This window comes from Taurulus bubalis (assembly GCF_910589615.1).
Source record: "Taurulus bubalis genome assembly, chromosome: 11".
In the NCBI taxonomy this organism is placed as follows: Eukaryota; Metazoa; Chordata; class Actinopteri; order Perciformes; family Cottidae; genus Taurulus; species Taurulus bubalis.
The window spans coordinates 9,883,075-9,906,098 of NC_136599.1; the positions used below are offsets into that span (position 1 = coordinate 9,883,075).

The window sequence follows — 23,024 nt, forward strand, 5'->3', positions numbered from 1 at the left end:
GTTAAGGGTAGACTAGTGTATAATGATGAAACTAAACGTGCTACAGGTGGAGGGACAGAAGGAATTTATTTGGGTTGGGTCCACAGAACCTAAAGCAAATTTGAACAAGAGCAACAATGGTCCAGCGAGAGTGCAAAGAGAAGGCAGCCTCGATAGTCTACATCTCACAACACAAACAGCTCAGGGCAGAGAAGCCTTTGTCCCTCTTGGAGAACTTCTTTTCATTCTCTTCCTCTTTTGGCAGCTCTGCCACAATGCAGGTGTTGGTCTTGCTCTGACAGGTTGAATTTCTGCTGTTTGCCGTGAGGATGTCGGTCGTTTGCAGGAGAGAGAAGTGACCAAATGGAAGACGATTGTTCTCAGTACCCAAAGAGATACAGTACAAGATAGCAAAGAGGATGAAATTATCTTCAGCTGTGATAAGAGTCATTCCTCTGTATTGAAATAGTGCTGTGAAGCTTCCTTTATCTACAAATCCGGTGCATATTCCACACAACTCTCTGCAAAGAAAGGCCCCGGCTTTGGATGAAAACGCAGAACGACGGTACAAGGGGCTAATGAGCAGGTCGGGACAAAAGGTTTAGGTGTGACCTCAATTACAGGCAATCCCCTACCTGGGAGCCGACAAAGGGACGAAACATGCGATCTGAATAACTCATGGATAGGTGTGAACAAGACAACAAAAGCCCAAAGAGAATCCGCAGAGTCTTCCATACCTATTGCTTGTTAGTTTATTTTTACTGCACCAGATACTGAAAGCGGAGAAAGTTGACAGACAGACTCATAGAAACTGAGCCGGAGGAGATGAAAGAATGATGTAGTCATTCAGCAGTCTTTTCAGATATTTTGACACAACATGTATATAGAGCCACAGAACAAATCCCAATAAAGACTTAAAGCAAAAAATTCGACAACAAGATTTACATAGTGAGAAGCACGGATAATCAATTGACAACAAATGCATAATGGTCTCCAACCAGAACTCCCTAATGAGATTTTCCTGGGGCACCAACACAAATGGAGAGATGTAAGCAAAGTGTGAATGTTATCAAGCTCTCCCACCTCTTTACTATCTGACCCCCTCTTCCCCGGACCCCCCTCCGCTCTTTGTCCTTTGTCATTACTCTTATCAGGACCACTCTATCATTCTTTCAAAATAGTAGTGGCGCTGAAACCGCTTGCAAATGTAAGTATGTCTTTGTTTGGGGCCGGGCAGTGGCCCGCCTCCCAGCTCCCTCCTGGGTGCAGCCTGATTGACGGCCCTCCGCTGGGTGAGTGACAGGCGGCGTTGGTTAGGCCGTGATGGCCTGCGTGACAGCTGGTGCTGCTTGCTGCTGGTTGTGTTTCTGTATCGGGGCCCCGGTGGGTGGGTGGGTGCTGGGCCCCCTAGGATCCCGCGGCTAGAGCCCAGTTTGCTGGATGGAGCCCAGTCAGGGCAGCCTCCTCGGCGTGCTCGTTGTTCCAGCTTGTGAGCTCGCTGCACCCCGTTACGACACGTCGGATGCAAGTTTTCCTGCACATACGTTGCCGGTTATTTCTCACTGTTGCAGGGGCAAAGAGTGGCCGTATTGTTTTTTACAGTACTGACATTATTTCTCCGCATTCCCTTTCTCCACCTCAGTTGCAAGCTGTATGTAGATTTTATGAATGGCAGGGATGCCATTTTTCTCTGTCCGGGTCACATACTTTCTGAGTAAAAGAAAGTGACTTTTAAAATAATTGCTTTTATTTAATACAATTCAATTCTGCAGTAATAACACTGCACTCCCATTTAGAAGATATATGCATACAAACAATTAATTCACAGTTTATAACACACTATATTGTAGTTGTTTGCAGACCAGGTCAATATTTCCAACTTCTCTTTTGAAGATACATTTGACATCACAACTGTGTTTCACAATACTGTCATTCATTATCTCACTTATAGGTGCCCACAGGATGAGTTATAGTTGTTTACTAATACACTATTAAACACTTATATCTGCTTACAACTACATTATGGTGTCATTAACTATTTATTACATGTATAAATGGATGCCAAGGGATACTTAAAGTAGCCCTATAAACGTAATAGCGGCAGTTTCTCCACCTCCACTATCAGTCTTTTATCTCTTTAATAGGGGGGATATCCATGATATCTCATAACATCGTTGTATTTCCAGGGAAACAAATGTTTTAACAATAGTATTATCTCAATGCGACGCAGAGTCTGCATGCAGATGAACAAACTGAAGTTTGTGCATCTATTATTTACTCTCTTTAGCCTCACAGAGAGCAGCTAATGAGGTTATTGGGCATTTGTGACGTGACATCTACATTTTGGCCTATTTGTGAAACAATGGTAACAAGGAAGCCCGGGACATTGGGCTCTGTGTTTTCCAACTCAAAATAACAAAGCCAAGCAGCCGCTGGTGGGAGGCTGTGCTCTCATGGAAATGAGCAACTGAACCAACAATGTAGCGCCTAATCTCTTCAGAGAGAGGAATCAGTTACACAGCAGTATGCACCCCTCAATGCTTTTCATTAGAGTCAGCGTGCTATTGAAACAGTCACTCCACCCCCCTTACTCGCACACAGACACACACATACATGCGCACACACACAACCCTCGTGTGTAGCCACAGGCCCTACTCATACAAGCACTAGATACAAGGTAGCCCCCCAACAACAGAAGGGTGGAAATAAGTGGGGCAGAGGGTGGTATGGGGGTGCAAGGCCTCAAAGCATCGGATTAGAGTTAATGTGCCCTCCCTGGGTTATAATCTCTTCAGAGGGGGACTTTGTTTGAGGGGCTTGAGGGCAGTAAGATAAGTATCTATTACAGAAACTCCCTCTTATCCCCCAAACATCCTCGCTTCAAAAATGAAGCACAAAAACACTTGCCTCTGTTCCCCTCTGTGTCGTCTGATATCCAAGACCCAGAAGCAAGTGCTGCCCTTTTCAGCTAATCAGGAATTAAGGTCTAAAGCCGTATGGAGAGTTAGCAGGCCCCATATTTACTCCATCTGTAGCCAACAGAGTCAGGTAGTTATAGTAAGATCAAAGGCGGCTTAAAAACCTAGGGTTATTGTATTAAAAGAAAGGGGGGAAAAAGCATTATCACAAGTTGTTCTTCTTCTCTGCTTCGTATGTCAGCAGCCAGTCCAGAGATTGGAAGTTGATGGAGTAGACACACAATGACTTTCAAACTGTGTTCAAAGTGAACAACGCCGGAGCAAAAACGCTGTGAATTTGGAATAAAAGTACAAATATATTGTTTGATATAAAATATAGTTTAATACCAAAATAGCTTCATTATATAAATATTGTGCAAAAGATGTAATGGACGCAGTTTTCTATCTTCTAGTTTAGATTATACAATCTTATCTTTAAAAGCATGATTCCCTTTTACAATGGCACTGAATTCTGAACAAATAGTTACAACGAGCATCATTTACAACAAAGAAAACTATGTCGGAAACTTTCTGGTGCTCTGAAATGGCCCAGATTAACACTTGTGATTTTATTTGTAGCCCATTAAATACAAATTGCTATCAAACACTTTACTGCCAAACATTTTGCAAAGTGTAGTGTTATTTTCTAGACTAATGTGCTTCCTTCCAATAAGCTACTGTCTTAAGTACAGTTTAAAAATGTACTTGAAATAGCTCATTAATAACAACAAACATGTAACATTGTATTGATGGACTGACCTATATGTTGATTCATCAATTTTTCTGTCAATGTAATGTAATTGTGTTATAAATATTTTAAGCAGAGTTTGTTGCAGGGGCATTCATTCATGGAGCGCTGCATTCACAAGCTACTTGCAAAAAACAACAATAAGCACAAAAACAGAAATGCAAAGGTTCAGTTGCATCCCAGACTCAGCTGTTTGAGTTGCACAATCAATACGATTTAATTGTCACAAGGGACTGTACAAAAATGATTAGGGAGGTGGGTCAGAAAAGGGGGAGGGTTGTGTATTTGTTTCTTATGCTTTAGGAAGGCCATTCTGACTTTTTTGGGGGGGGGATCAGAGATTCATATTTTTATTTTCTCGAATTTCCACTGCAGATTAATTGTACTATTAAAGTCCAAATAAAATATTAAAAACGGTAGAGGCTGGTTAAACCAGGAAGGTTCACCCCCTTCTCAATAACTTTCTTTCTGTCCCTAAATTGACAGATTTTCTAACATAAACTCACTACAAAATGAACATTTTCACAATATAGTGTTTTGAAAATTGAGTTTTTGTTTTGAGGATGCCGTACTGACATGAATCTACATTAACAGCTGAGTAAAAAAAACATTCTAACAAATTGTGGTATGTTATGGAAAATGTTTGCCAAAACATACAAAGAGATGAATCTGCTTGTTTTAATATGTTTAATCTTTAGCCTGATCATTTAACTCCTCACTGAGAGTGAATCTTCACAGTCCGAATGTCTACCTGTCGTCTTTAACACAAACAAAAGGCGATGACGAGCTTAAACAATCGATGTGGCCTGAGTTATTTGAAATTGTAAGACACAAGTAACATTTATCAACATTCATTCCAACATAAAGGCTTCAAGAAATAGTTTTATGGAAAAAATATAGCTAATACACCTATACACAAAGCATCATCTGCAGCACCTGCTATTAAAGGTCAAAGCGTCTGTATTCAGTATACTGGGTTGAGCTGTTGAGGTGTGATCATGTCTTTAAGTATCGGTATATGTAAGTGTTGCTGTATGTTTGCGCATAACAAATACACACGCATTACATTCCCATTGTATACACACGCAGGTTAACATCATGTGTGTAAATATATATGCATGTAAGGTTTAAGTCGGCGCGTGAGTGTAGGAGAACTGGGAGGTGTCTGTTTTTCTCAGCGGGAGAATTTCCTGGGTCTGAATGGAGGAAGGGCGAGCTGATGCGACGCCGTCCTCTCCTCCTCGATCGGCGCCAGCTCCTCGGCTGAGCCCCACTTTTTCTTGGAGTGAAACAACGATGCCAACTTCCTGTTTCTGTTCCGTTCTCTGGCCTGAGTGACTTGAAACTCTGAGATTCCTAGAAACAAAAGAAAACATGATTAGGGAAAGCTTAAACTAAACTGGAATACCATTCAAACATGGCGGGAAATATATTTTTAGAAACACCCGTGATGGGTGGATTTAGCCTCAACGCAGGGACATCTAGTTGTAGATGTTTTTGTTCAATATGTGACAGTAAAATAATGAATGGAGGTAAGAAGAGGTGCTGGTAGGTGGATTTTGTTGGCAGAGCCAGGGGAGCTGTTTCCGCCCACCTCCAGTCTTTATGCTAAGCTAACCAGCTGCTGATAGTATAGTGTTGTGTTGTAATCAACAGACCGATATGACAGTGGTATCAATCTTTTTCTTTTATTTGGTGTTCGAACATTAAAGTGGTACTGATCTTTTCCTCTAACTTTTGCAGATAAAGGATGTAAAAAAAAAAATCAAACTGATCAACTTTTCTTTGAAACAAAAACAGCACATTTTACTTTGTTTTACAAATGTATTAAAATACAAATGTTGCACTTCAGTCTTAACAAACACAAAACAATTGAAAGACTTTATCTAACTGTGAACATTCCATACAGGGCCTAAGTCTTCATGAGAAATGTGAGCCCATGATGCTGCAGTATGTCTTATTTCATTAAGTAAACTGTATATATGTCACTAGGTGCTTTGGGGAATGCCCAAACATAGAGAAGCATAGTACAACAAATAAAATACAAACATTAAACCACCAAAGTAATACATTATAACATACTTATAGAAACTTAACACTTCAAACTAATTGTAAGTCAGCAGCAAAAGTAAGAGTCACTCACGCAGGTCGGAGTCTTCCTCTGAACCCTCTGGTTCTTTGATGTTCAGATAATGGCAGGCAAAATGGCCGCTGTAGTCCCTTAAGTTTTCTTTGGCCCCTGATGAGAAAAAAAAAGTAATCTCTGAAAGCTGAGACTTATAGTCTTGGAAGGCAGCAGGTAGCTACTTCACTGATACCTTAAACCTGAAGCTTTAAGAGAGAATTCATGATCCAAAGGTAAACAAAACTAGTCATTGTCACTTTTAAACTGATCGACTGTACTTGTCTTGTAAAATCATGTATTTTACATTAAATCAAGTCTATTTACTAGTTAGGATTCTTATATTTTGTTCAGTTGAGATACAAAATAAGGATTGTTTTAATATCTAAATGAAATTCTTTAATTATGTATATGGTCTGTATAACTAAATTACTGATGGGCCTCAGCAATACTGTTATTGTGCATTAATGGCGGTGCTATAAAGGTTAAATGAAAGCAGTTTTTACCATATGTCACGATGAGCAGGTCTAGAATATGCCGATGACCATGTAACGCTGCGATGTGTAAAGGTGTATATCCCTGCAGACCAAAAACAAAAGTAAAACATGCATCATGAACTTCATAATTATTCTCATTTTGTGGACAGTGGTGCCTTACAGACACGTTAAAGGAGTTTAAATGAATTGACATTTTTACTTTATGTTGCGTTCAGGGGCATAAGTGTGGCAAAGTGCTGGAAGGGTTTGGTACCTACCCCCTAGGGTTTCCCAGGCCCAAACATGGCCAATGAAAACAATGTGGGAAAAAAATATACAAATTAGCAAAGGTTATGGAAACATAAGATAATGATAAAAACATAATTGCTTGGTAATTTGCAGAAAATTGCATAGTTCTAGCGCTGTGCATGCTGGTATATAGACACACTGTTTTGGGAAACAATTAACATGACATGACATGATTTATTAGCGGAGTACTCCCACAGCCCGACAACACAAGCTGCTGTGATACATTTGCACAGCTGGATCATTTAGGACCATTACATCACTGAAGGGCACAGAAGAAGAAACCAGCAGCCATGTAGCTGTCCTTTTGTTTCAAGTTCAAAAAACGTACTGTACATACCCATCACTTCCTGATTAAAAGCCTGGATACTCACATGCTGCAAGAAAGAAGAATACCAGGAATACATCAGTGATGTTGCACGGAAAAGCAAAGTGCATTGTGGCTTATATTAAAGGGGTACTCAACTAATTTGACATATAGTTTACTACTTATATTATATAGATATTTTATAAATGCACCAATTGTCAACCATACAAGATTGTTGCAATATCGATATTGAGGTTTGTTTAAAATATTGTTTAATTTTCTCCATATCGCTCAGCCCTATTACACATTGTGAGGATTACATAAACCCTTTTACATTTTAAGGTGAAGACTTGGTTAAAGGTAAGGGTAATTTTAGGTTCGGATAAGTTTATGTCGCAAGGAAGTAATTGTAAGTCAATGGAAAGAAATGGAAATACGACTTGTTTTAATCGAAAATTTCAAATAACTGCTGAAATAGATGCAGATTTCTCTTCATAATGTGGAAACAAAACATCAGAAACACTCATCTTTCATCTATCATTTGGAAATGATAGATGAAAGAGAATCCTAATGAGAGATTGCATCGAGTTACAGAAGCTGATGGCACAGAGGCGAGCCCGGACTGTATGAAAGATGCTGTTGAGTCGCATCACGGGACATTTAGAAGTGCTTTTGGAGCTTGACCTATGTTCAGGACTAAAAGTCAGGAGACCTTAGCTTCTGCTAACCGTCTTCTCCGTCTTACACAAATCTCTCTAATGTATTCATGTGTACTAAATAGTGCCTCTTTAAAATCATTATCTAAAAATGAAGAACCTCTTTTCCCCTGTAATATATATGTTTTATAAACGTATAATAAGAATGCACTCACTGATTTGATGTTGACATCAGCACCCGCATTAGCCACCAGAGCCGCCATGTCCTTGTTGCCATGTTTGGCAGCCCAGTGTAGAGCTGTCTGTGTGCAATAAGGAAAGAAGAGTCATTCATAAAAATGCACTTCCTCTAAAATCTTCTGTACTATTGTCAGGCATGGTAAACGCTGTGGCATCATCATAAATTGTCTAAGCTGAGCGGGGCAGCTTCTTATTGGCCATGTGAGGGCAGAGGGCCAGCTGTGCACAGAGGGGAGTGGGCGGATGGAGGGATGGTGAGAAGGAGGGATGGAGAGATGGTTTCCTGCCATCTAACACAGCCTAATTACAAAACAACACAGCACTGTGCCCACAGTTGGGGGGACTCAGCCGCCTGTCATCGGGGGGAAGATTGATGATGTTAGTGTGACCTGCAGAATGGAGACCCACCCAGACATCAGTGCACTACTGTCAGCACACGTCAAGGAGGAAAACATGGGCCCCCGCAACACGACACCCACTTGTCCACATGCAAAGATGTGAAAATAATAGACACATGTATGTGTACAACACACACCGAAAACACACATGCAAACCACATCCACCTGTCGGACTAGAACTGTGATCTCCACAGTTTCTCCTCCACTCTTTAAGGAGCGTAATTATGGGCTATCAACAGGTGAAAGCGGAGCGTAGGTGCAGATGTCGGCTAAGTAACCACATCCACCCCTTCTGAGTCTGACCCTTCACTCAGTGAATCAAATGGTAACCATCAGAATTACATATTCACTGTGGATAGATGAAAACCTGATCCCCTCAATCTTTTATATTTCATGTCTTTACTTTTGGTGATTGGACGAGATGAAAACTACTTTCGTGAGCTACTGAAACGTTGTGGAGATAAGAGGTATTGATCCAATAGCAACAATGTTGAACTTTAAAAATAAAGTATGTCTGGACAACAGACCTGTGTTAAACAGAATTCTAACAAAGATTTGGAACAGTTGGAGCAAGTTAATATCAACAAAAAGTAAATATACATAACATTTGAAATATTTTTTAATTTGTAAACAGACTTTAGTGAAAAGTCTGTCTCCTAAACTACTTTAAATCAACCTCTGACCTTAGCGCTGCCACTTGTGTATTATGAAATGTGCTGTTAAGCATTCAAAACAATACCTCGTGTTTTTTAACACATGTAATTTAAGGCTAGCCCTAGTTGTTGCCTCTCATGCATTCCCATTATTTTAGTCGGCGAGCTAAGCATCCGGGAAAAAACTGTCAATCTTTAAAGAACACAAAGTCTTTTAACAAAACTTACAGATGTTCTCAAACTATTTCCCAAATCCTCAGACTCTTCAAACACAAAAATTATGATTTCAACCTGTTTCCCAAAACGTGTTTCTTTCCCCGAAAAGATAACATCTGGAAATTACATATGCCCTTACTTTAATTTATTCAAAATGTATTTTTTTTTACTGGAGTTATAGTTATATTTGTCTATATTGTTGTACTTTCTGAAAAAAATATGGGTTTATATTTTTCCTGTATTGTACAAAAAAGTAATTTCCTGCTACTTGGATTGAGAAATATAGTTGCAGTTAAATTTGTCATCCCCAAGGTTGGAAAAGTCTCCTCTAAACAGCTGTAAGTGTCGTTAAATGACATCACAGGGCATTTATTTAGCAGAGAAACAGATGTTTAGCTCTGTGATTTTGAATGGGATGAGTTTGAGCACGCTGCTTGAACAGCACACAGGTCCTTTTGTGTTTCGAAGCTATGCTGCTAATTGTGCTAATCGTAGCACAACAAGCCTGTCTAACAGCTGGCCAGAGAAAAATGTCTGCTTGTATCCACTGAGGGAGCGATAGGTAGCTGCACCTCTGAGTGTCGGGCGTCTGGGAGACAGATTGTGATGGATGCTGTCTGGCTCAAGTATCTCCATCTCTTTTGTCCGTCCCCTGTCACACCTTAAGACAGATTGGCCAAAGGGCTGTTTGAGTGGCGGCTCGGCGGGTCTCCCAGTGGGCAGGAGTGATGGACGAGGCCGAACAGGATGCAGCGTCTTCCCTTCCTGCGCCTCACGGTTCTGTTCCTGCCCACTGGGGTGGCCACCTGTCCAATCACTCAGGGACGTCCCTGTCCCCGCCACGCGCTCCCCAGTGAGGGAAGTGGTGGCCAAAAAGGGACTCCCATGAACAGGCCACACAATGGTCGCCAGTGTGCCTGACACTTGATGTGGAGGAAGGCAGAGAGGAGTGATGGGCTAATGATGTACTTACAAACTGTGTGGGAGAGGAAGTTCGTCACAACAGGAACGGAGGCCCACATCACGAGGAGAGCCGGGAGAGAAAAAGAGTGTTAGCTAGACTTCGGAGTGAGACGGTTTTGGCCTCGGTGAGATCGAGGGTGTTCTGAACTGTCATCACTTTAAAGCAACTTCACGTTTTCTATGAGATCATCTGATCCCAACAAACATTTGGTCAGAACAGGAAACGCTTAAGTCCTCCCAGGATGGAGAGTAATCCCTTCAGTCCTGGTCAAACATGTGATTTAAAGTCTGGTATTTTGAACACTTAACACAACTTCTGTTGAGCAAAGTGAGGACATGACACTATATTTGATCTGATTTCTAACTCCTGGTTTTAATGACTGGTTCTTGTGATTCTTGGTATCTCTGTGCGGTATCTCTGGAAAGGCATCCACCTCTGCAGAACAGGGAAAGGCTGAGGGCTAAAGGGAACATCAAAGAGGCCTGAAGGGGATTTAGCACCTTCCCAGGGACACAACCTGCATTGTTCTACAATTAATCCCAGCCTGTTCTATTACTTTCAGATTATCTTTAAGTGGGTGAAGTCTTTGTGGGGCATTAAGACTCTCCTTAATCCCCACCCCCCACATCTCCCTACACTTCAATGGCGGCCATGCTATCTTGTCCGGGTGTGGATGGCAGAGGCTTAGGGCTACTCTTAGAAGGTGGTCTGCCATGGTCACAGGACAGTGTGAGAACTGTGACACAGGGGAGGGACAACAAACATGAGCTCAAATCTCTTAAGCGCACAGGGAGACAAATAAAAGGATTTAGGTTGTCAGGGGGGCACAGGAGCTAAAAGCTATCTTTCATAATCCTTTTGATAGTGGACCTTTGAAATGCATGCTCTGGATGTTTTAACACAGGGTTCTCAGAATACTATTAAGGGAAAGGTCTCGGCAGAATGAGCTTGTGAAAGTTACACAAGCAAAACATAGCGAGTCCGACAGAGAGCGTCATTGTGCATTCTGAACTAGCCAATCGCAGACGAAAGATCAAAAAACGTAGAGATACTAAAATGGTCGGTTTGAATGCAAGGTGCAACAGGCTGCAGTGTTATAATGAAACTTACCCCCTGAGAAGGATGGTTGTTGTCGCAGTGTCGAGAGTCATTGTGTGTCAAAATGAAAAGAAAAGAACAGAGTAGTTGTTAATAACTACATCTACACCGCAACATGCAACATGTCACATAACGTCTGGAGCTATTTTTTTAATCAAAGTATGAAATACTCACTGAGGTAAAGTCCTGGTTCGACCCCCCGCAAACAAAAAAGACACAAAAGCATAAATTAGTGAGAGCATGTATCCAACCACTTGAAACAGTTTGTTTTTTATCGAAAATGTGTCTACTTTCAGGTTTGTTCACTTTATTCGTCTTACATTATTATTTGCATAGTTTTGGTAATTAATTCTATTACTTTTGATAACAACGCACCCACCAAAGTGATTGCTAGCATCTGGGAACAGCCTGACAACGCTATAACAGAATCCAGCAAGGCAAGAAAGTGTTGAACCAAAGGAACTAAACCAGGAGCTTCAAAGTCCCTGTTGCACATTCCTGTTTACGGGAAGATTAGGACAATTAGACTGAAGACAAATCAAAAGTGCGAACAAAATACATTTTCCTACATGATGAAAGAAAAAAAAAAGACTCAACATCATGTTGTTCTTTGTATGTTCTGTTGCATGACACAGGTTTTTAAATTGATGTTAGGAGACAGAAAGCTTCTCCATCCACAGGACCAATGATCTGAGAGTTTAGACCAAAACATCTGTGAAACAATTTACAAATAATGTTTTTATTTCTCTCGTTTAGCCCTTTGTCCTCTCAATGCAGCTCCCTCTCTCTCTTGTTCATTGTATTGCTCTCTCTACTCTCTCGTAAACATTCTCTGGATCTGGCTTACTTTTCTCCTTTTTTTTTGTAACTAATCAGGAAGCCATCAACATAACTTTTGTTTTTAATGTCAATACACATTGTGAGAAATGTCAGTGATACTAGAGGCACCTAGCACTTTTGTATTTTGTGAATGAAGCTGTACTCAAGTTGTAAACGTTGACAAATAAGCGGTACTCATCACCCCAATAGTTCCTGGTTTATTGGAAAGAACTATCCCCTGGTGTCAGGACTTTTTTGTTACTTGAAGTGTTCGTGTAGTTAGTGTTTATTCTGTGATTTCTCTGCTTTGAAATACAGGTAAAGGTCCTGAGTTGATCAAAAAGTTAGTTATCGTTCGGTCCTTCTATGGCCTTTATTTATCAACAAGCCAACAGCTCTGACGGATGATCTGAATTTGTTTGTTTGGAGGTTAAACTGAGAGTGAACATCCCTGACATGTCAGTAAAAGTCCCTTGTTGCACCGGAAACCGAGTGCAGCTGTAATTAGTGCAGCAGGTTAAAGTTGAGCCATGAGGTCGGTCTTTGAACTGGGTTGGATGTTCACGACGGGAGACTCTCGAGGGACCAATGCAGCCTGCAAGGCGAGGGCCACATCACGGACAGGCTGTGTTTTTCAATGTTGCTTTGGATACACTTCAGTAGGAATGAATTACTACAAATGAGGTCCGTATCCAGTTTGAAGAAAGCACAACTCAATGCTTTGTCACAACAAAATAATCGAAAGTGTTGTCAAAACGAAATCGGGACGAAAGAGCAAAGTAAATTTTTATTTTTTGTGTCTCTTGTGTGCACTCTTACCAAGCGTCTTTCACTTTTCTGAAGAGTTTTACAGAAAATGTCAAGGACAGTTTGTGTGTTTTTCACTGATTTACCTTCTGAAAACAAAAGATTGACAAGCTCACAATGCCACAGTGATTTAGCCTCTTGTCTCTGGCTCGTGCCTTGCAGCTCATAGCAGCCCCTCGAGAGACATGGCACCATTTATCGATCTCAAATGGAAGAAGCTTTTTGTCCGTCTCTCCTTTTTGATTTTCTCGACAACCGTTCATCCGATTGACTTGGCGCGTGTTTTGCTGAGGAGACCTGAGGAAGTGCAGTGTCGAGTGCGAGCTCTTGAGATTTTATTAGTATGGCTTGCTCTCCGTCGCTCGCTACAGAACAGCCAAGCAATCAGCCCGTTCCATACAGGCACGTTTTGAACGGGATCTCCACTGGTTGGTAATCATTGTTCCATTTATCCGAGTTGTTTTCTTCTAATTAAGTTTGGCTGGCATCGGTCTGTGATTGCCGTGTTTCTTTCCACGTCAGACTTTGTGATAGCAATATTGCCACATAGATGTAATTATTACAAAAAAAGATCCCTCGTCCATTTAGGGTGGCGTTACCTTCTTGTTTGCCAGCGAGGGGTCCTGTCTGAGCAGATGAGAGAGGTCAGGGACTCGAGCACCTGCAGCGGAGTAGATCCACTCCTTCTCTATAGGATCCAGCTGTCACAGGGAGGGGAGGGAGAGCTCAGATGTGTGCGCACAAACACACACACACACACACCACACACACACACACACACACACACACACACACACACACACACACACACACACACACACACGCGCACCCTACTGTCCACATCCTGTTGTGGGCTCTATTGATAGTGCTGAAGCTACAAACCTCTAATCCATTTCCTACAAATGACTGAGTCACAGCCAACTGACACATGGTGGGAGACACCCATGATCACATTGCACAAAGTTCAGCAGTTTATGTTTTTACGTCTGTTATTGGTTTAAAGGGAACGAGTGGTGACATTTCCAAGACCAAACCCTAACGACCGATCTATCAAATGTATCACTTATAACTGATCTAACCCTTTGTAATAAGTAAATAATAATTTTAAAAAAACATAGGAAGAGGAAAGAAAGGACTTACAGCGACAGCAGCGGAGCCCATGCTGCCCGTACAGTCCTCGTCTTGCTCGGACTCGGACTGAAAGACACGGAAAGATACGACTATTACTCAGCTGTGACAAAACGTTGACTGTGCTGTATCAGTCATAATGGTCACGCAGCATCACAGGATACACACACACACACACATCCATTTTCACGCACTGGTCACACTGCTGTGATGTTTCCCAGCTGACGAGACGTGACCGAAGGGTGTCAGACAGACAGAGAGGTAATGAGGCAGCGAGACAAAGGTGCCGCTTTCACACATAAGGGGTAATGAATAACAATCCAATTAACAATTAACCAAAAAAAACAACACGCCTACAGTCGGGCCATGTGTTTTTGTCACCATTTTAGTCTCAAGAGAAAGAAGGGAAAAAATGAACACAGACATCTACCCATTTATAAAAGTGTCCCTTTGGCTGATTTATGCGAGAGGGGAGAGGTTTTTTTCTTCTTTCTTTTCCCTCGACGTGATTGCAAATAGTTCTCAGATCAAACAGAGACATGATGTTAAAACACTCAGCCCTTTCAAGTCTCTTGCACAAACTGCCACACGTCAGTGGACTGAACATGAAAAGTGGAGGGATTGTATTTATTCAGCCTTTTCCACTCTGGCATGTCCTTTTTTCACACTTTTAGTGGACAGCATTATTAAGAACTGAAAACCTTGTTGGGCATGAAGGGAAAAAAGAGCTCAAATGCTCTTCTTTTTTTCAGACATTTTAGTTTTAGATGCTTTTAGGGCTGCAACTGTTATTTTCACTATTGATTCATCTGGTGAAATTTGTTTAAATTATTTGTGAAGTCTTTGAATTATCAGAAAATGCTCATCACAATTTTCCATAGCTCAAGCTGATCTGTACAAGGCTTTGTCAGGCCAACAGTCCAAAACTCGTAGATATTTAATTTGCAATAACGTAAAACAGAGAAACTCGAATCAACAGATGTTTGGTATTTTTTTTACATATAAATTTAACAATGAATCAATCATCTCTCTCGACTAATCGCTACAGCCCTGGTTGTTTTGTTTTGGTCATAGTGGAGCCTGAGGAGTAGTAGTAGATTGAAGTAAAATTGTACTTAAACAACCAAAACTAATTTGAAGAGGGTTTTTAAATTGCAGCCGACCACTAGTAGAAAGTCACTAATGAAATATCATACTAACAACACACCACACATCATTCGTCAAGTTACGGTTGTATTATTAAACAAGAGTCTGCAGCCTATCCAGCAGCTCTGTGATGCTGTACTTAGCTAAACATCAGCATGCTAACAATGCTAAAATACAGATCTTGACCAGATAATGGTCACCATCTTAGTAATAGTCTGTAAGCATTCTAATAATTGCGCTTCGGATGGGAAAGACATCAGTTTTACAAGAATTTGTTCCTAATCTTGGAGCAATTAGTATATCAATTTCACCAGATTTTTGTCCTGAAACCTCATGGTAATTGGATAGTTGTCCAAAACCATGAATGTCAAGTCAGGAGGTCACCACAGTCAGGATGGATCCTTTCTCTGAGAATCCAAGTGGCGGACCACCAGCAGTCCGACATTACTGTAGTCAAAAGTGACAATAAGCAAAATGAATTAATCTCAAATGCTAATCTCTCTCAGGCTGAAAGGAAAGTTTTGTCCTTCCTTAGCAGGGGACTGAAGCTGTAGCTTGAATTCATGTCAGTTACATTGGATCCCCATGGTAACAGGTTTAACAGCAACGTGATCTAGCACGTGTACCTTTCTGTCGGCCTTTTTACCCACCGTTTTTTTTTTTTTAAACAACTAGATATCCTCTTCTTCTTTTTTTTTCTTCGACATGAATGCATAAAATAAACATTTGAATAAGGACTCAAAGTTTTTTAGACATGTTTCAGTCCAAAAATAGACTTGTGTTCTCTTTCTGGAGGACAAACTACATTATGAAATTGAGACAACCATTTAAAAACGGCCTTAAATATCTTTGGCATTCATGCACTGCAATGTATTTATACATATGTCCCAATACAGACATGTCAGGGCTCTAGTTTAAATCCATTGTAATTCAAACATCGGCTGCTCTTGTCTTCTAACAACCAAAACACAAACTAATACAAGGATAGGGACGACGCTCTCCTCCTGACCAGAGTTTATCTGCCGCAGAAGGTCGTCCTGCATTTGGGAGCAGGATATTATACGGGAGAGCAAAGCTTGCAACCTCAGGTGTTGTGATTAGGAATAGTGTGTGAAACCAGCCAGGTAGCTTCTCGATGTGGAACAACTGTCAACACACTGGGTGTCCTAGATACAAAGTTCAATGGTGTGACTAATACTTTAAGCAAACACACTTAATCTGATTGCTGGTGGCATATTAACACACTTCAACATATTTCATCTGTCGATTGTGCAGCCCATCAAGGAGAGCCACATATCTTTCTGTGGGATAAATCTCAATCTCTTTAATGGACACAAATGATTATTATCTTTCTAATGAGTTTCAACATGTTGCTGCTTAACATAATAACAGAGAGCTTAATTTAAATGCAGAGTCCCCCCCATTGGGTCCTCCTCCCGCTCAAATTCAACACATACTGCAGTATCCAGGACAAATCCAGGTAATTTACTTAGCACCACCTGGTGGCTAACAGAGGAACCACAAGACTGACCTAGAAGTCCGTTTTTCCCTCAGTGAACCTATTTACCTATTTACTTTACTGTATTTTGCAAGTTGTACCCTTCCTCTGAGCAGTTACAGTAAAATGTAATAAAACAACATTTACATTTAATTTTCATCTAATTGTTTTTCAGAATGAGGTTAATAATGAAAACTGTCAAATCAAAAAGGAGCAAGCTAATGAGCGTATAGCAATACTACAAAGTCATTATTTCCAGACCCATAATGGTTTGAATAAGAAGAAAAAAAAGAAAGTTGTAAGTACATGGCTTCAGTGACATACATGAAGCCATTTATGGCACAATATCTGAGATCAATTAAAAATACAAACATAATGTAAGCAAGCACTGATAAAATATTATTCAGGTGTTTTCACCAACTAGTCTATGTTTTCACTGAGATTCCTGATTATTTTTCCATATGTTATTTGTTACTTCAAACGTTATATTTTAACTTAATTAAACATTAATTTTAATTGCAGCACATGTTCAGGGAGGTGTGTCCTGGGCAGTTGTCCTATATTAACCAGTAGTTTATTGATTATTGTGTCAACAAATATACTTAAAATCAGCCTCCCAGTAATTTGTAATCCTGTTTGTGTGTGGATAGATTTTGTTTACCAAATCTATCTTTTTGTTGTTCTTTAAATTAACTCAGCTTCTCTCTGTCTTTTCATGTGTTGAAGTGGCCCCTGGCTGGGAATCATTGGTCTCAAGTAGAGCATGAAACACTTTACAATAACGCTTCTCTAAAGGACACACAAGTCACAAACACAGCATGCTATGAATTTATGTCACAAATGAGGGCATCTTAAAAAACACAACTCTGGCCCTCCCTGCTGTCTTCATGTCTGTACTGTACTACGACGCGACGTGACTTTTGAGACTTTTAATAAAATTGCAGCCTTCATTTTCTCGAGATCAACTAACCATCTCAGTGTCATATTTCTGCCTCTTTTGCAGCCTTGTTTGGCCAGAAAAAGTGTGATGTAGCTTGAGACATGAAATACAGCATGCAAACCTACAATCACTGGCATTGTAAGAGTCACAGAATTAACGGTGTGCAAATAGGCAAGCGAGTGCCAGACAGCAGCACTGCCTCTCAATCAGCCAAATTGTCACCTTTGACCCTGAATCTTTGTCCAGCTCATCTTCCCCGTGGCTTTGGGGCGAGGGTTTCCGGGTTGGGATGGCAGGAAGTTGCAGAAGATCGTGCTGCATGAAGGCTGTTCCTGTCTGCTGGTCCTGCAGGAGTGTAGACATTATGTGCTATAAACTCAAACATTTCGCCATGGCAAGTGCTGACTGAGGTTAACAGACAGCGTTAGTATATTGCTTGTTCTTGGGTCTGTTGTCTGGGTGTGGATAAATATGTTTCTTTTAGTGCCTTTTTGAGCAAGTCTTGTGCAGGAACATTAAACCAATAGCATAAAATACATTTAATCTTTCAAATCTATGATTAAATGCTCAAGTTTATTGCAGGAATAATATGTAAAAGTACTTCCAGAGGATTATTGTGCATTAAACCGGAACATAGTGTTTATTTTCACAACAGTCAAGTGCTTCCATGCATTAGTTTCAAAAGGCTGTGCCTTTATGTAAAGACATAAGTCCTTTGACCTTCCCTTTGTTTGGCTAACTTAGATTTGCCTGAGTAAAAGAGCATTTTTCTGTTCCACAGTGCTTCTCTGTGTAAACTGTCATTAAATACTGACACATGTATAGTATAGACTATAGAGAAAAGGCAGTGGACACGAACAAAGATGGCCCTGTTTAGAAATAAATGTGCCATTCACAGAAAGAGTAAACACTGTGTGCTGGGGTGATAGCAAATTCAGCAATTTGTATTTTAGCACCCAGAGTTGTTGCTCAATCTCATACCAGCTTGTCCCTCAGTTTTAGTCTTAACAAATAGAAAAGGCGATCAGAATTTAAATTCACCTCTGCAGCAGCGTCGGGCTCTCCACATGACGTCGGCTCATACTGTTGTTCCTTCTGGTGAGGCGAAAAAGTCGAGGTGTCCGACGCGTCCCACGGTACAGCGGCCGGAGCTCGGCCTGGGCTCGAACGCCTCTGTCCGTCCCCGTCTGTCCAGGGATGTTTGGCATCTCGCTCATGCAGCATTTGCCTATATTTCTTCTTTAGGACAAGATATTTCTCACCCTGTGACAAACGGAGTCAATAAGAACAATTTACCTTTTAAAAGTAGGAAAATAATCCCAGCCATGTGGGTTACACAGTGTTTTCTTATGCGTTCCTTGTAGGTAGACTTCAAGATTCAAGATGTGTTTATTGTCATATGCACAGATAACAGACAGTTACTGTGTACAATGAAAAGCTTATTTTTGCTAGGTCCTCCTTACACACAGAATTACAATAAACTGTAAAGGCACAAAAATATGGTAATAGTATTGCACAAAATAAGGCACTTGAAAATGTAACAATATTTGGATATTCCTAGATTGTTGTTGTTTGTAATGAAAGGGAAGTAACAGGTAATTTACTCTGAACATAAACATGTGGTAAACTAATTCTGGGCTTCAGTGGAACAAAACTCTTCATTAACTTTGTCAATATGTAAAAATGCGTCATAAAAATAGTTTCTAGGAAAATGAAAACTGCAGCTGCAGTCTCTTGGGGAACCGGTGGGTACAAACAGTTCTGTAAAGACTCCTTTTTAAGTCATGATAGTTAAGCTGGAACAACAACCTTTAATCAGTGGTACATTTGCCTGTTAATGCCACAGTGTTGACATATGAGAACAGAGCTTTTTCCACAAAAGGTCAAAATATTTTAATAGTTTACTCACATTCTCTGACTTCACCACAGCGATTCGGTCAATGATCAGCTTGAATTCCTCTCTGTATTTAGCTGCAGGGGGAAAATGTTGTTGTGAAAATATGAGAATTAAATATAGCTTCTTATTTCTCGCATTCAGTAAACACAAACTCCAAACAAGTCAAATGAGGGCGAAAATAAATTGCATAAACTCAGCTCAGCTCTAACAGAACTATATAGGAATAAAAAAAACTTAAATTAAGTTTGATTTACTATAAAGTATTTCCAGAAACAGGTAGCGGTTATGGTGTCTGTTTACAATAGACGTGTGGTCGGTGAGCTACAGTCTGCAGGGTGAGTTGCTGATTTGTGGAAGAGTAACGTTCTCTCCAGTATACGTCTGGCTGACCAAGCTAGGTGCTGCTTACATTGCAAAGAAACATTTGCTTCAATGAAAACACTGCAAGCCAAGCTAGAGAGGAAAGAGGTCCCCCTCCAGCAAAGATCCAAACAGATCACAGTGCATCCCCAAAGGCAAACACCTAAGTTACTTTTAGACCGCCAGTAAATCTTTCCCGTGGACCAAAACAAGCTAGAGCGGACAAGCTGATAGACATCACCAGATAAAGCTATCTTCCTTTGTTTACAACAGTGAGCCGACTGTTATTAAGAGCTGACTGTGCTGATTATCAAGCAGCCATGTCGGCTACACAAGCAAGGAATTTTCCAGGCGTAGGTATTCCATTCATGCATAGGTGTACAAGGGCATGCAGCTCGGGGACAATTGAAGTGTTTCCTTTTCCTGATGTGGAAGGAAAGAACATTTGTAGTGAGATAGATGCACCGCTCACACTCAACAACAACAACAGGAAATCCAGAGGAAGCAGCCACTTGCATCTGTCTCAACAAAAGAATTCCTTGCACAGCAAAGTGAGTAATATAGTATACATGCCAGGTATTTATTGGCCAAAGGTCTGCACAAACAAGAACCACACACACACACACACACACACACACGCACCCCCTCCCAACACCGCCACATTCCCACCATGCCCCAGTTTTCCGATCTGATGAAAAGGCAACCCCATTAGAGGTCTACATCCAGTCATGCATGTGAACTTAATCATGATTAAAACCCTATCATCACAATTACGACATTGACATCTGCAACCACATGCTACGACAGACTTCAAATGTCTGGGAAGCACTCTTGTAATTGGACAGACATGTCAGATGGCCGAGTATCAAGGCAGCTCTCTAAACCTCTGTCAACAACTGCAGTGCTGACATGGCATCTGGACAGTACTCGCAACGGCAATGCAAGGTCACTTTGGATAATCATTTAGGGAGGTTAAAATATGTTTGTATGGCAGGCGGTGCCAAAGGTAAAAGTACAGTTGAGAATCGTTACAAGCTCATTATTTGTCTTCTGGGCCAAAGCTATTTGACGTTAGTCAGTGATGTGTGTTTTGTCTTTTAGGGCTGCAATGGGACGTTTAATAGCTCAAACTAATGCAAGAAAATTCAACACTGCATTTTGAGGACACAAATCAAACATTTATAAGCAGTAAAACACAATATTGCTCAGCTAATGCACGCTGACTAAGCCTTGCTTGGTCTGGCGTGACCAACGGCTTTTGGTGGCGGACGCTAGCTAATGTTAGCAGACTTTAGATCCTCCTGGTGAGGTACGATGTGCTGATGCACCCATCTGACTTTTACGATCCAGTAATTAAAAGGCTGTTTGCCTCACTGTGTTGAAGTAACTGGGATCATTATTTTTAATGTGTAAGGCAACATAAGGCCTGACTTCAATATTGCGTTCCTAACTATAAAAAACTAAATGAAACAAAAATGTTGGTGCAAATTGACTAATTGTTAAATTTAATTAAAATAATAAATTGTGCATTAGCAACTTGGTAAAAAAAAATCTATAAAATAAACTGGAATTAGAATTCCAGTGTAAACATTTTCTATGCAGCTACAAATAGGCCAAAACCTAAACAAGAGATACAATTCCAGTATACAATGTCTATAGTGTATAGACAGAGGGTTTAACTGAATAAATCAGCTCCATTGTCAAGAAACACAATCCAGCTATTTAAATCAGTATCAGCACATTATCAAATATCAATTTCGGTGCTACAATGTGTTTACTTTTTGTTTTACTTTTGTGATAAATCATTTAAATGGTTATCTGTGACATTTCAAAATGTAGTGGGACAGTAACACAAATGGAAAAAAGTTAGCAAACTGGCTCAGTTACACAGCATTATGTATCAAAAATGTCTAACGTGGGCGTTGCAAATTTAGATTAGATTTGGTTTATAACATTTAAGAATAATGAAAATGTCCATCCCAATGCCTTGTTTTGTTTGACCCACTGTCCAAAACCCCCAATTCCCTGTACTGTTCAAACAATGAAAGGCATAAATTCCCATATTTGAGAACCTATAACTTTTAAAACAAGGTCATTTTTGCTTTAGAAACTACTGAAACAATAAATAGACTAACAAAATAGCTGCCAATTTATGGTCTGTCCATCAACCTATTGATTAATTGACTATTCATTGCAGTTCCAAGGGAAGTGATTGGACAAATCAGAATCAGCTTTATCGGCTAACTATGTGCACACATTCAAGGATTTGTTTTCCGCTGCTCTGTTAACTTAAACAGAAACAGACACGCAGCTAAAACCAAAGACAACAAATGCCAAGTAACTGCAAAACTCCTGAGTGCATTAGCTGAGCAATGGAGCATGTTATTGCTTTTTAATTCAACTTTTTATTTGTAACAGGACGATTCTGTTATTACTTATTTTAGAAGTCAAATAGTGACGCAATGAAGTGGGGTGGACAGGGTTTATTGGTTTATTACATGGCTGTGATAGAGCTATGTGTAAACACGTAACCCTCAAATATGTGTCTTAAAGAAGCCAAATATGAGAGGAATTTGGGTGTTTAGCAATGATTCAGAACGGTTGCATAAGCATCCTTACAGTAGGTGGGTGGAGGGGAACAGCAGAGAGACACAGTAAATATAGTATTACTACTCAGCTAATCTCTAACAATCGTGCAGAAAGAAAGAAAACGTGAATCTCTGCCTCATTTAGCAGAAGGAACACAGCTGTCAGATGAGCCACTGTCCTGTGACAATGGTGCGTTTGGTGATGGTGCGTTCAGGTCCTGTGTTAACCAGGCAGCTACAACCGGCCTGGGGGAGGAAATGACACAACTCCTGCTGAAACTGTAGATGTTTGGAGGGGCTTTTAATGCGAACCAGATGTCTGCTGAACAACCGAGGAACAATGCAAAAGCTCCAAACCCCCGTTTGTCAACGCGGACTGAATGCTGCGTTTAAATACATGTGATCCTACTCGTCCCAAAATAGAGATGGGGGGATTTAACGTTTGTGCCATCTCACAGTACCGAGTAGTAACTGATGCCGCGCGACTGCACCATACCCCCGCCCCCACCATTTTTTATTTTATTTTATAATTTCGGGTTAATATTTTTCATCTACTTGAAACCACGAGGCAACGACTCGCTACTTACCACGCAACTGCAAGTCACTGTGGCCAATAAAAGGCTTAAATGTCTTCAGTATTTCTGCGTTTTTGACTCTGCCTGAGCTGCCTCCGGTGGAGTAGAAATAATCCAGCAGCGACTCTTCCCTCACATCACTCATC

At 40.6% G+C, this 23,024-nt stretch overlaps 1 protein-coding gene across 1 annotated transcript; it reads right to left on the reverse strand.

Annotated features, from left to right (window-relative positions):
• Positions 1 to 3,271: 3,271 nt before the first annotated feature.
• LOC306743964 (uncharacterized protein) lies at positions 3,272 to 23,023 on the reverse strand (the record flags this gene model as incomplete). Its single annotated transcript, XM_079226524.1, has 11 exons — positions 3,272 to 5,040; positions 5,828 to 5,923; positions 6,313 to 6,458; positions 6,925 to 6,965; positions 7,767 to 7,853; positions 13,346 to 13,447; positions 13,887 to 13,943; positions 17,681 to 17,803; positions 18,500 to 18,721; positions 19,368 to 19,429; positions 22,891 to 23,023. The coding sequence occupies 11 exons, from the start codon at positions 23,021 to 23,023 to the stop codon at positions 4,859 to 4,861; spliced, it is 1,251 nt and encodes a 416-aa protein (XP_079082650.1). The 3' UTR covers positions 3,272 to 4,858.
• Between the last annotated feature and the right edge of the window lies 1 nt (position 23,024).